We start from the raw sequence: 13,078 nt of genomic DNA, 5'->3' as shown, positions 1-13,078 counted from the left end.
GGGATACCGGCTCCTATCTGCTAGGCCAAACGCCCACACCCTCAACATGATGTACACTGCTGAGGAAGGGAAGTGGGGGGGCGGGGAGAGGGCTCAGTGTTAGAAATGGGGTAGAGAAGTATGGGGCACCCATCTTCTGGTAAATTCTGTCATCCATCCAGAGCCGCCACTAACTGGGGATGTTTTGTCTGCCTTCCTAGAGCCCCTCTGACCGAGGCGGTGCCTTCACCTTGGAGCCAGGTGACCTCCTGATGGATTTCACAGAAGCCACTCCTCTGGTAAACTTCCTATTTTGCTAAAACCAGAAAAATCCCCAGATCGTAGCAACATCTCGGCAGTGGGATGGATGGACAGAGGTGGGCGGCGCTGCGGCTGGGAAGGCTCTTCCTCTTTTCCTGGAGGCTCCGGGTTCTGCTTTTCTGGAAGGTTCAGGCACTGTGGGTCCCTTAAGGGGAGGGAGGGCTCGCAGAGGCCCAGATGCCGCCTGTCTGCTGCTCCTTAGGTGTCTCAGGTCTCCTCTGTGTACGGGGCTCAGCTTCTCGGCTTCCTGGCCTGGGCCCTGCATGCCTGCCCATGGGGCATCTCTTGCTGTCGCTTCCAACCATCTGTCCCATCTAAAGCGCTGGCTCGGGGCCACATCTCAGCTTCCAGGCCACTCGTGCCTCCCACCATCCCCGCTGTCATCCATCCCTGCTTGTGGGTCCCCCTTGTAGAGGACCAAGCACTGAACCAGGAGTCACACGGACCTGGCTGCACTCTCTGCCTCCCTTTTTAAGATCCTTAGCATTGAAGAGCCACCACCCCACCCCATCTTCTACGAAATAAGGCTGCCATTGTCTGCCCCATCTGTCTCCCAGGAGTATGTATTAGCATCATGAGAGACAGAGAGAGGGATGGAGGGAGGGGAGAGGAGAGGACACGGAGAGATTGAGAAAAGAAACACTGCAAATTTGTACAAGGTAGTATTAATACTATTAGATACAGGCAAACTTGGATAGATCTTTAGCTGGCTAAACCTAATACCTGAGTATACCTGAGCATTATCACATCCAACTACTCTGGGCTATGAATCCAACTCTAAGCCAAGTTAAAGCTATTTTCAAGAGTTTACTGCGTGCCTGCCCTGCACTGGGCTCTGGGGTACAGAAGGCAGCTGGAGGCCAGAGAGGAAGTCAATTTGATAAATGGCCGAGAACCCTGGGAGAGCTACGTAGAAGATGCTGGGAGAGGCCAGAGGGGACTCATGCGGGGTCCACCTGCCAGAAGGGGCATGTGACGGATGGGAAGGAGTTCTGGAAGACCTTCTAGAGACAACACATGGGTCAAAGTGCCGCCCAGGCTTTGGGGCTTATCCCTGCTCCCAGGCAGCCAACACAGGGAAGTCATTGAGTCGTCCAGAAATTGGTGCAATCTCAGAGCTTCTGCCTTTGAATACATAGCTGAGAGCAATCAGAGTGACCCTGCTCTGGGAACTTTGAAAGTCACGCCCTTCCCGTGTTGGAGTGAATGGAGCAGGGCTCTTCATGGCCCTTTGGTTGGACAGATTGCCAAGACACTTACAGGTGGAAGGGCCCTTCTTCCCTGCCTTTTAAATAGGATGAGCCTAGAAACACTGGGCCGTTCAGCATCGTGTTATCACCACCTTTGCACAGATGGGGACTGAGCCCCAGAGCGGGCACTGAGCTAGAGCTGGAGCCCAGGTGTCCTGGCTCCTCCGCCAGTGCTCTGTGCATCCCATTGTGCTAAGTGCAGCCATCAGTTACATCCCAGGAAGGCCTTGTGTGGGAGGAGGAAGCCTGAGCCATGATCTGCAGACATCTAGTCTGGCCTGAGGGTAGCATCCACCCAAGGGACCTGAGAACCCGTAGGATGCAGCCCGAGTGCCTGTGCAGGCTCCAGGAGGCAAGCTAGGCTCTGAGCACCTGCTCTGCAGATGGCAAGGCCAACAGGAGCAGAAGCCAGTGGGGAACCTCGCTCCCTGAATTAGGCGCATGGGCAGCTGCCAGGCTGCTGCAGTCTGGGGGCACTTCCAAAAGTTTATGGGAAAATGGAATTTAAAAATCCATGTATTTTGGGACACACAAAAAAATTGAAACCCATGCATAGTTTTTATTTCATACCGAGCATTTTCCACAAACTTTTTGAAGGCCCTGTATATGTTGCAAACTACATGAATTGCTACTGCTGTGGGACCCAGTGTCGACCCCAGTCTGGGGGCGCTGTGAAAAGGAAGGTTCTTGGAGCAAGGGTTTTAAAGTATGAAAAGGAGTTTACCAGGTCAAGAAAGTGGACCAAGGTGTTTCGTGTAGAAAGCACAGAAAAAGAAAAAACAAAACTGTGGCTTTTACAGATGTGAGGGGATTCCTTTAGGGACTACAGGGCTCCAACCCAGTTTGTAGGTTCCATGACTTTTCATCTCAAACGGTCTTTTCTTTGAAGGTGACAGACGGAGGCTAGCAAGGAAGCAGCATGGCAGGGACACACAGGTCCCTGAGGCCAGGCGCAGGTGCCCACCACATAACAGGCATCTCTGCTTGCACTGCTCCAGCAGGCAGAGGCTCGGCCCTCTCCCGGGACAGCCTGACTTAGCACTGAAGCAGGGCCCACGGAGCTGCACTGCCCAGGTACGGGATGGCGCAGGTACAGGCACAGCTGCCCACGTGACAGCTGCAGTTCGCAGTGAATCTGTGTTCCCAGAACTCAGCACCCTGTGTCTCGAGGCCCGGCCCAGGCTCTGGGGAGAAGGCCTCCTGGACGTCTGGTGTTTTTGCAAGAGCTCATTGCACTCTCAGCTTTCCTTGGCACCACTGGCTTGGACTCCTCCCAAATCCTGTGTCTGAGTGCAGAAGGTCATAGAGAAAAAGGGGACTCGAGCCATCTGTTTCTCTCTCTGTGTCTGGTCCCCTGCCTCCGTCTCCTCCTCTCAGCATTACAGGAGCATAAGCGTCACCTCATTGTTGGGACAGCGGGGAGGGAGTGGACTCAGTGCCTGGGGCTGGGAAACCTGCTGGCAGCAGTTACTTGGCCTGCCTCTGAAGCCCAGTGTCCCAGACGTGGTGGGCAAGGGCTGTAGGGGGCGCTCTTCCCCACTGCAGGAAGGAGCTGGAACCAAGCAAGCAGGGGCAGCCCCTGTGCCTGACTTGTGACTTCCTCTACGACCTGCACCCATCTGTGAGCAGCAGTGGCATCTTGGGACCATCGCATCCAGTCCTTCACATACAGATGGGGAAACCAAGTCCCCCACTGCACCAGGCATTTGTCCCAGATCAAACAGCAAGTGTGCGTCAGAGCCATGATTAGAACCCAAGCCCTTGGCTGCTGTCCCACCACCTTTTCCAGTGGCGGATGACCCAAGCTGAGATGTATCTGTCTCTTTCCCCACAAGCCAGTCTCCTTCTTAGGAAGCCAGCCTGATCCCCTGGCCTCAGCCCAGGCTGGGGGGTAGCTCTGGGACCATCTTGGGTCAATAGAGAGTGATGTTAAGGATGGGAGGTGCTCAGGTGTCTGGATCCATGAGACCCTGGGCTTGACACTGCACAACTCCTTTGCCACTCCTGTGCCCTTAGCCACTGGCCGGGGTCTCTGGGTCTTCCCACTGCCTTTCAGAAGGAGCCACACTTACAGGCAAGAGTGACAGGCTGCTCAGGGGATGCTCATCATGCAGGCTGTTGGCCTCCTACCTGTGTGTGTCCTGTGTCCTGTGTCTTACCCAGGCCTCAGCTTGTCCCTGGCCCCCTCCCTCCTGCAGGCTGAGACCCTTAAGACCACCCTCACCGCCTTGGTTCCTTGGGCCAGCACCAGACAGGGCACTGGAGAAAGAGGACTGGGAACAGATGTCCTTGCCTCCCTTGGTGGCGTTCCGCACAACACTGTCAGAACATGTGGGACCCTTGTGACCCTATCTCTGGTGCCCTGGTTTTCTCTTTTTGTCTCCTTCATTCTCTTGCATCCTTCAAGGCTCCAAGGACTTCCAATCTCAAACTCTCCGCAGAGACACTCTTTGTAGCTCACTCTTCAGCTCGTGTTCCCTCCTTTCCCCCAAACCCTCTCTTCTCCGACCCCCAGCTCTTGTCTCGCGTAGCGCACTTGGGCAGTTGTAAGCCTCAGAGCCTTTGCAGCTTGGTGTCTGCCCACTCCCAGGCTACACGTGACAGAGTTCATCATCAGATCCGAGTTTCTTTCTGGGATGGAAGAGGGGGAGCATGTGGTGAGAAGGGAAGAAAGCAGAGGGGTCAGGACAGTGCCCGCTCCCCATTTGGAGTTCATTTTTAAGGTGTGAGTGAGCACACGCATGGGAGTCTTGGGCCGGCAGAGTGAGGGTAGTTGGGTGGAGGGTACAGTTGTGTGTTATAATGCTGACCTTGCAGAAGGCAGAATCATGCCCCAAAACTCCAGGTCCTCCAAGGCAGCCCCCCTCCCCAGGCAGTACACACCCCAGACATTCATGCCTTCTGTGGTCTTGACTTTTCTCTTTGGGGACCGTCCTTCTCTGATCTCCATACTTTGTGATCTACTCACCCAATTGCAAAGCTGAGCCAATCAGAACCCAAGTCCCTGCTGGGCCATGGCATGTGGGTCAAGAGTTCAGGTGTCAGGAAGGGCATGGGCCTGGCCGACAAAAGCCTGGCAGGACACAGGAACAGGCTCTGGGATGGGTGTCAGAGGAAGTGGGTCCCCATCTGGCTGAGTTATTTAGTTTTTTAATTTGAACCTCATTGTACCAAGATGACTAATGCTTAGTCTCGAGTCAAATCAGAGCACCCCTCTGCCGCTCTGTGGTTTCATCTGTGGCCCCAGGATGCAGAGAGGTGGAGAGAAGGCTATTTAGTCTGAGATGTCAGCCGTTTGCAGGTGCATCTGGCACACTCTGGTTCCTTTCATGGTCCTTTTAGATGGGTGGAAATCGCTGTCCCCTGACGTCTGTGCACCTTTACCTGCTGGATGCCTTCTTGCTTGGGGCTTGTCTGGGTGGGAGACAGGGGCCACTTACAGCTCTTTAACCCCTGTTCCCCAGCCTCAGCCCACGGAGAAGGGGCACAGGGCCCAGTGGCTCAGTACTCTCTAATGTCTGCCCTTCCTCCCTACGCCTCTGACTTTTCTCCCCAGCCTCAAATGGGCAATCTCTTTTCTTACCTGGATGGTAAAGAAGCCCCACACACTTTCATCATCATTCACCTATGGCAATTTACTTGTGTCACCTATCCATGCCACAAATCTCTCTGTTCCCACCACTAGTCCAGTTTTAAAACTGAAAAGCCAAGTATCCATGGAAGAACATGACTGCCTAGATGTGGGAAAGACCCAAGGAGGAAAGGAAATACCAGGAGAAGAAAGAAAATGGCATTTCAGAATAGCACCCCTTAGAAGTGTTGTCTTATTTCTTTCTCATTCGCTGAGAGTCAGGACCATGGGAGCCGCGAGGATGTTCTTCTGTTTCAGTTCACTCAGTTGCATATTCAGGAAGGTCAGAAATGCTTGTGTCATAGAGCAACATTTGCATAAAAATCCAATGCTAGGCAGAGCCTGAAGTCATTCATTATAACCTTCAATTCAGACACTGGGGATCTCTCTACACGAGGCCTCTAGGCAGCATGGCCGTGTTCCTTGGTCATTTATTCCAGCTTTTGTTACCTGTGCACACACACATTGAGTGCCTGCTCTTAAGCAGCAGGGGCAAAAGCCCAGTGGCCTGGGCTGGCTGTGTAGTTGATTCTGGCGGGAGCATTGACACACTGGGGTGCTTCCAGGAAGCAATCCTGGGGGATCCAATGGGTGCTTTCTAAGTGGGCTGGTGAAGCTTAAATCCAGGTGACCCATAGATTCCCTTGTGTCCCAACAATGGGTTTAGAAACAATCAGAGGAGCTACATCCCCAGAGGCAGATCCTGCAAAAGTGATTTCTGCACCCACCCACCCCACGCCAGCCCCAATCTGAGTGGTAACACAAGGCTGTAGTATACACCACTGTGAGATGACGGTGGGAAAAGCCCTTTGGAAATCGTCCAGGACTGTGCAATTGTCAAGAGGACAGAGTCAGATCAATTTGGAGAGGCCAAAGAAGCCTGCAATTTTCTTGATCATTTTTCAATGAAGCTTAGCCAGAGGCTGCGTTTCACGCTTCCCAGAAAGATGATGATGCCAACCGTTGAAGGAAACTCTCTTAAACGCAAAGATGTGTGTATTCTCTGGGGCAAACGGCGCCTCCCTGAAGCCCAGACAGCTGGCCCCAGTCCTTGCATCAAACGGTCGCTGTTCACCGTGCTCATCCTCACGGGTGTGAGCTGTCGGCCCCCGCTGGGTACACGGCACTCCTCAGGGCTCTGGTGGGAAGTGTCATCCCAAGTGGTGTGGCACTGTTCTCACCATGCTTGGTATCACACAGCTGAGCATCAAGGCGCCCCAGTGCCCGTCTGAGACGCTGGATGCTGGGTCTGTCTGCTTCACATGGGGAACCCGGAACCCTGACAGATGAGACCCTAAGACTCCACACCCCTCCCCTGGTGTGTCTGTTTCCCGACAGCTCCTGCTGGCTGTCCACTTGCCTGCCCATGACAGTGGGTGCTCATCTCTGGCAGAGCGCGGGTGGGTGCTGGGCGTGGAAGGCAAGTGCTCTCGAGCGTGGGGCCTCTCTGTGTTGTTGCACCCATGGCTGACATCACTGACTCATCATGGCTGTCCTTCTGACTTGGCCTGGGCCATGCTTCAGGACCCTAGCAGCTTGCCAGGAAGCCACTCCCAGGCCTGTGCAGCTGGCACAGGAGACGGCCTCTCCCCGTCGGTCCTGGGCATGGGGATTCGGTGTGTTGTTCTGCTCAGGTAGCGGAGGAGACAGAGGAGAGCCAGAGAGGAGGCTGAGAGAGGCGGGTGGAGGGTGGGATGAGAAGCTAGTTGGCCGGAGGCTGCGGGCGAGGCCGGCTGGAGAAGAGTCTGGCACTGCCAGAGCTGTCTTGCACTGTGCTGTCTTTCTCTCCTTTCCCTCCCTTCTCCTCCTCCTCCTCCCCTCCTCTCCTCTCCTCGTGAGCAGGCAGAGCCCGCCAGCAACCCTCACTGTGCCCACTCTCGCTGTTCTCCTCCACTCTCTCTCCCCATGAAGGAAGAGACCACTGGAGTTTGCATGTACCCTCCAATCAAAACGAGGCTGGTAGGTACCTGGCAGGGAGAGGGGCCTGGCCAGGACAGGTGAGGTGGGCAGGAGCCCCCAGTGCTCACCCCATGATTCAGAAGCCAGGCAGGTGTGCAGGAGCACCAGGCCGTTGGAAGCTCCCGGGTGACAGGTGCTCTCGCTCCAGGATGGACGCAGAGTTGGAGTCCGGCTGACCCCCGTCACATTTTGGCTCTAAGTCTCAAGCACCAGGAAGAGTTTGTTTTCCTAGAATTTGGATAAGCATAGACGCTTTTCTCAGAAATAAATACACGTATATGTTCTGGTACTTATCTGATGGACTCTTAAGTATCATTTCTGTTGAAAATGAAGAAGAGTCAACTTGTCTTCTCCTGCTGTGTATCAAGATAATGCAATGGGGCTGTCGCCTAAAAATGTGAATCACCCATAATCCCTACCTTGCTTGATTTTTTTTCTTTTTTGTATGTTTCCTTCTATTTATTCATATTCATTCATAATTTTGCATAGTTAAATCAGAGTGCCCTATCATTTCCTGTTTTTCTTTCTCACTCAGTGCTGTGTTGTTCTATCTGGTTCTCATTACCCCATCCTTTATGACTGTCTCTACCCCATCCAGTGACTGATCCATCACTGGCCTAACAGATTCTTTCCTATGGGCTATGCACTTTGCTTCCCAAGTGTCACTATTCAAGGGAACACATCTAAGTGTTTACATCAGGGGTGTTATTTTCGGGGACCCGCCCCTGCTGGCCTCCATATTGTGCGTTTGGTTTTTGCACCCCCTGTAATGTGGCAGCACCGACTGACAGTTCTATCAGAAGACAGGGAGTGTGCTGTGACACAGCTTAGGCAAGGCAGAGCATAACTGCCAGGGGAGATGGTTCTTCATTACAGAAGGTGTGAAACAGTTGTGTGAAGTCGCTTACATTCTCATTTCTTCGATAGCAGTCATAAATCACTGTCATCTCCACCATGGGGTCTGAGGGTCCTAGCGATAGATTACTCCCCACTGTGAAACTGGGATCTCAGCGAACCACCTTGCCCTGTTAGGCGATGGTAGAAGAAAGGCCAACAAGACTTCGCCTTGAGAGTCCTTCTCCCTCCTGAGTCTGAAAGCAGCCTGGGGCCCTTGCTGGGAATTCTGAGATGTCTGGAGAGACCAGGGAGATTAGGAGGGAGAGGAGCAGGGTTGAGCTGGACATCTTGGTGCCCGTTGCAGAGACGTTGTCATCCCCACAATGGCCATTCAGAAAACCTTGGGCAATTTGTCCACATGGTCTTGCTCAGCCCTACCTTCTCCTCCCATCACAGAACTCAAAGGTGCCAAAGAGACAGAGAGTCCTGGCGAGGCACGAAGGCTGCTGCCCCGGGGGAGGAGTGGTCCCATGTGTTGGTCTCAGCCCTCTGCCAGCGGTGGCACAGTGTGCATTCACCTGCAGCTGTGCTGGCAGTCTCTGTGCCTGGGGCTGCAGACAGAGCTGGTGCCAGGGTTGTCAGGTCCCCTGACCCGGGGCCTGCTGGCATCTTTGTTTGAAGAATATGCCCTCTCACGCCCCCAAGGTCTCTAGGGGGCCAAAGACAGCATGACCAAAGTAAAACAAGTGAGAGCCAAGGGGCTTCGTGGTTGTCACTACCTGATCAGGCTGGGGCCTCCAGCCTCCTTCAGACCAGCTCTGTGCTGGGCACTTTCCAGCTTCCTGCTCCTAAAGGCCCTGAGGCGGGATCTCCGCTGCTTCTGTGGGTACCCCCGAGAGTCCCCATCTTTGACCAAATGTACACAGAGTCCAGTGACTATGGTAACTGCACAAGGAACACTGGCTTAACTCACCGAGCCTCCTGGGTCTGTGCCACTGTGATAGACTGGGTCCTGGCTGTGACCTCTCGGCAGCCACTCAGCCACCCGTCACCACTGTGACAAAGCTATCAGAAGCCACCCAGACAGCTCTGGCTGCCCTTGATATCCACCCTGAGTCAATGTGCTGTCTTTTGTGGGTTAGGCCTGGCACCCAGCATGCCTACGAGGCCCAACCGACCCAATGATGGGGGTGCCCCGCTGACCCCCAGCCCTCTGGCTGCAAGGGGACCCTCTGTGTGTATCCTTAGACAAGTGACAGGGCCTCTGAAGGGTTCACCTCGGTCCTTGTGCTTAGTTTTAAAGGTGCACTCCCAGGAATTTCCAACATAAAGTGACCTCCTTGTCTTTCTCTTTTTTGAAGATAAAAACATTCCCGGCCGACCCCGTGAACCCGTTTCCTGACCCTTTTACCACAGGGCCACAGTTTACCGTAAGTAGACCCAGAAACCAGATCTGCCTTTGCAGACACCGTCCCCAAGTGCCGGCTTCCCCGAGGAATGCCCACAGTGATGCCAACAGCTTCTGTGCAATTCTATGACATTGGGAAGGAGCTGGGATTTTGTTTATTTTCTTCTACTGAGATGAGGTTCACATCCCATGGATCATTTTGAAGTGGCAATGCAGTGACATTGAGTATATTCACTGGGATCTAGTCCCAGTACATTTTTATCTCCCGAAAGAAAACCCTAAAGCCATGAAGCAGTTTGTCCCCACTTCCTTCCTGCTCCCAGCCCCTGACAACCACCAGTGTGTGTTCTGTCTCTATGGATCCTCCTGGTCTGGATAGTTCATAGAAACAGAATCCTAGAACATGTAATCTGGCTTTTCTCACTTTGAGGTTCATCCACGTTGTAGCCAGTATCAGAATGTCGTTTCTTTTTAACGGTGGAGCAGGAGTCTATCATGTGTGAACCCATTCACTTATTGAGAGTTTCTGGGTTGTTGCCACCCTTTGCCTTTTTGTTATCAGTAGGATTGGTGTGAGTGTGCATGTACACAATTTGTTGAACACCTGAGTTCAGTTCTCCTGGATTAGATCTGTTTTTTTTTAATTTCTTTTTTTTTAAAAAAGATCTATTTAATATTTATTTGAAAGGCAGAGTTACAGAGAGGCAGAGTCAGAAAGAGGGAGAGAGGGGTCTTCCATCTGCTGGCTCACTCCCCAAATGGCCACAACAGCTGGAGCCAGGCTGATCTGAAGCCAGAAGCCGGGAGCTTCTTCCAGGTCTCCCACATGGGTGCAAGGGCCAAAGCACTTGGGCCATCTTCCACTGCTTTCCCAGGCCACAGCAGAGAGCTGGATCAGAAGTGGAGCAGCCAAGACCCAAACCATTGCCTGTATGGGGTGCCAGCACTGCAGACTGCAGGCAGTGGCTTTACCTGCTACCCCACAGTATCGGCCCCTAATTTCTTTTTTAAAAAATATTTATTATTTGAAAGGCAGATTTACAGAGAGAGAGGGAGAAACAGAGAGAGAAAGAAAGATATCTTCCATCTGCTGGTTTACTCCCTAAATGGCCACATCGAATGGGGCTGAGCCAGACTGAAGCCAAGTGCTTCTTCTAGGTCTCCCACTTGTGTGACAGGGCCCAAGCACTTGAGCCATCTGCCACTGCTTCTCCAGGTGCCTTAGTAGGGAGATGGGTTAGAAGTGGAGCAGCTGAGACTTGAACTAACACCCATGTGTGATGCTGGCGCTGCAGGCAGCAGTATAACCCACTGAGCCATAGCGCCAACCCTTGGGTCTGTGTCTTGACAACAGGTTGGCAGCACCAGCCTCCTCTTATTCAAAGTGGAGAGAGTGATAATAATATCCTCCTCTTACTCTATTTAGGCATGGATAAAAAGGGACCAAGAGGGGCCAGCCTTTTGGCAAAGCAGGTTAAGCCACTGTTAGCAATGCTGGCATCCTATATAGATGCTGGTTTGTGTCCTGACCCCTCTACTTTCTGATCCAGCTCCCTGCTAATGGCCTGGGAAAAGCAATGGAAGATGGCCCAAGTAGTTGGGCCCCTGCCACCCACATGGAGACCTGGGTGAAGCTCCTGGCTCCTGGATTTGGCCTGGCTGTTGTAGCCATCCAGGGAGTAAATCAGTGCGTGGAAGATCATGTGTGTGTGTGTGTGTGTGTGTGTGCACGTGCGAGCGTGCCTCTCCCTGTCTCTCTGTAACTGACTTTCTCAATAAACAAATGAATCTTTAAAAAAAAAAGACCAAGAACTTGACGATGCTTCCCCGACGACAGAGCCTCCCACAGCTGTCGGTGAAGGTGCTGTTGCTTCTCTCGAGGCTGGATGAACAAGAACAGGTCCTGCTGACCCCTGGCTTCAGGGTACTACCTCTGTAACTCGCTGGGCAGCTTACTGAAACTCTCCAAAATATATTTGTTAAAAGTTTTATTCTTTTTAAGAAGTAAAAAAAAAAAAAAAAAAAAAAAAAAAAGACACAGCTTATGTCCCCTAGTTCATTCCCCAAATGCCCAAAAGGCCCTGGACTGAGCCAGGAACTCGATCCAGATCTCCTGCATGAGTGACAAGAACCCAATTCCTTGAGTGTTCACTGCTGCCTCCCAGGACCTACATTAGCAGGAGACTGGAGTCAGGAGCTGGAGCTGGGAGTCAAATCCAAGCACTCTAAGATGGGGCTCAGGTGTCTTAGCCGCTGGGCTGATGCCCGTCCCTGCAAAACGTTCCGCTGTCTTTAGACATTTAAATGTGGTTTCCTCACCTGCACTATGGAAATCTTTGATGATTTTCATGCTTCTCTTGAGCTGCTCAACTCTTCTTTCCAGAAGCTGACTGTACAATGAGCTGCTCTATGGAGCGGAAGTGGGACGTCCAGGGTCCTCACCTCCTCCATCTCACCCTCCCTGCTCCCAGAAGGCAGAGTTTGCCATTCCTCCAACCCTAGCTTCCCCGAGGCTCCTTGCTGTGCCGTCTGGAGGACCTGTGAGGTGGTCTCAGGAAGCCGTCCAGGCAGTCTTGTGAAGTGGATGATGGTGACCCCCTGATGTGACTCCAGCCACATAGAGAAGGCGGGAAGTGAGCAATGGCTGCTTCAGGTTTCAGAGAATGAACAGAGGTGGGAATGTGTCCAGCAGTCCAGGCCGTGAGAAAAGCAGATTCCTACAACCGTCTAGCTCGAGGGTCCTGAGCTACTTGTAGCACTTGCCTCTTAGGAATGGCAGGGCAGAGCCACAGGGGCTGTGCCAGGCTGTTACACGCCACTGCCTGGCACTCATCTGGCTCCCTGCAGTTTTGCTGGACATGGCTCCCCAGCTGGAAGCTCTGCTCCGCTTCCCTCTGCTGGCCATGGTGGGGCACCCTGGCCTCCTGCCCAGCCTTGGCAGTCCTGTGAGACACCCAGGGACGCCCTTTCCAAAAGCTGGGGGCCCAGATGGAGCAGGAAGCCAGTGTCATAAACCCTGCTGGGACTTTGAAGAACTGAACAAGAGAGGCTCAGAGGCAGCTGGAGTGGGTAGAGGGAACAGCATGGGCCTGGGGGTCGAAACTGAACAGGCGGCCAGTGGGAGGGCGCAGAGAGCAAGGGGAGTGGGGCGTGAGAGAAGGAGCAGGACACAGATGGGGACAAACACTGTACGGACAAAACCATGCTGGCCTTGTAGGCCACAGTAGGGCTTCTCTCTCTCCTAAAAACAAAGGAAAGCTTTTGAAGGAAGTCAAGCATATGTGAAGGGCAGCAGTGTTGGGAAAGGATCCCTGTGACCACAGAGGGACAGCAGTTGGACCCAGGCAGAGTGGACAGCAGACACTCCAACAGAAAGCTGGGAGAGTGGCTGTGTTGGTAGAGGTAGACAGAAGTGTAGAGATGGGAGGTACGTAGGAGGTTGCTAACATACTGGGTGGGATGAGGGAGAGGAGGAGTTGCACATGGTTCCCAGATTTCTGACTTGCAGAACATGGATGGGAGCAGGACCACTTGGAAGAAGACTGCATTGGCAGAGCTGTTGAGTTTGCCTTTGGCCATGGCACATTAGAAATGCTTTTGAAGCCTGCGCTGTGGCTCACTAGGCTAATCCTCCGCCTTGCGGCGCCGGCACACCGGGTTCTAGTCCCGGTCGGGGCGCCAGATTCTTTCTTG

At 53.1% G+C, this 13,078-nt stretch overlaps 1 protein-coding gene across 4 annotated transcripts in view; it reads left to right on the top strand.

Annotated features, from left to right (window-relative positions):
- The window catches only part of EPB41L4B (erythrocyte membrane protein band 4.1 like 4B), a 158,590-nt gene that overhangs the window by 131,499 nt on the left and 14,013 nt on the right, over positions 1-13,078 (top strand). For 2 of the 4 annotated variants that reach the window (XM_051843327.3, XM_017346908.4), the window contains exons 22-24: positions 201-278; positions 7,024-7,140; positions 9,339-9,407. In XM_051843327.3, the coding sequence (XP_051699287.3) occupies positions 201-278; positions 7,024-7,140; positions 9,339-9,407 (264 nt within the window). The remainder of the gene's footprint in view (positions 1-200; positions 279-7,023; positions 7,141-9,338; positions 9,408-13,078) is intronic. The other 2 variants (XM_051843334.3, XM_051843328.3) reach the window with 1 other exon arrangement.

This window comes from Oryctolagus cuniculus, chromosome 1 (assembly GCF_051225735.1).
Source record: "Oryctolagus cuniculus isolate XC-2025 breed Fujian yellow rabbit chromosome 1, ASM5122573v1, whole genome shotgun sequence".
NCBI classification, from domain to species: Eukaryota; Metazoa; Chordata; class Mammalia; order Lagomorpha; family Leporidae; genus Oryctolagus; species Oryctolagus cuniculus.
This window is presented reverse-complemented; position numbering and strand designations above follow the sequence as displayed.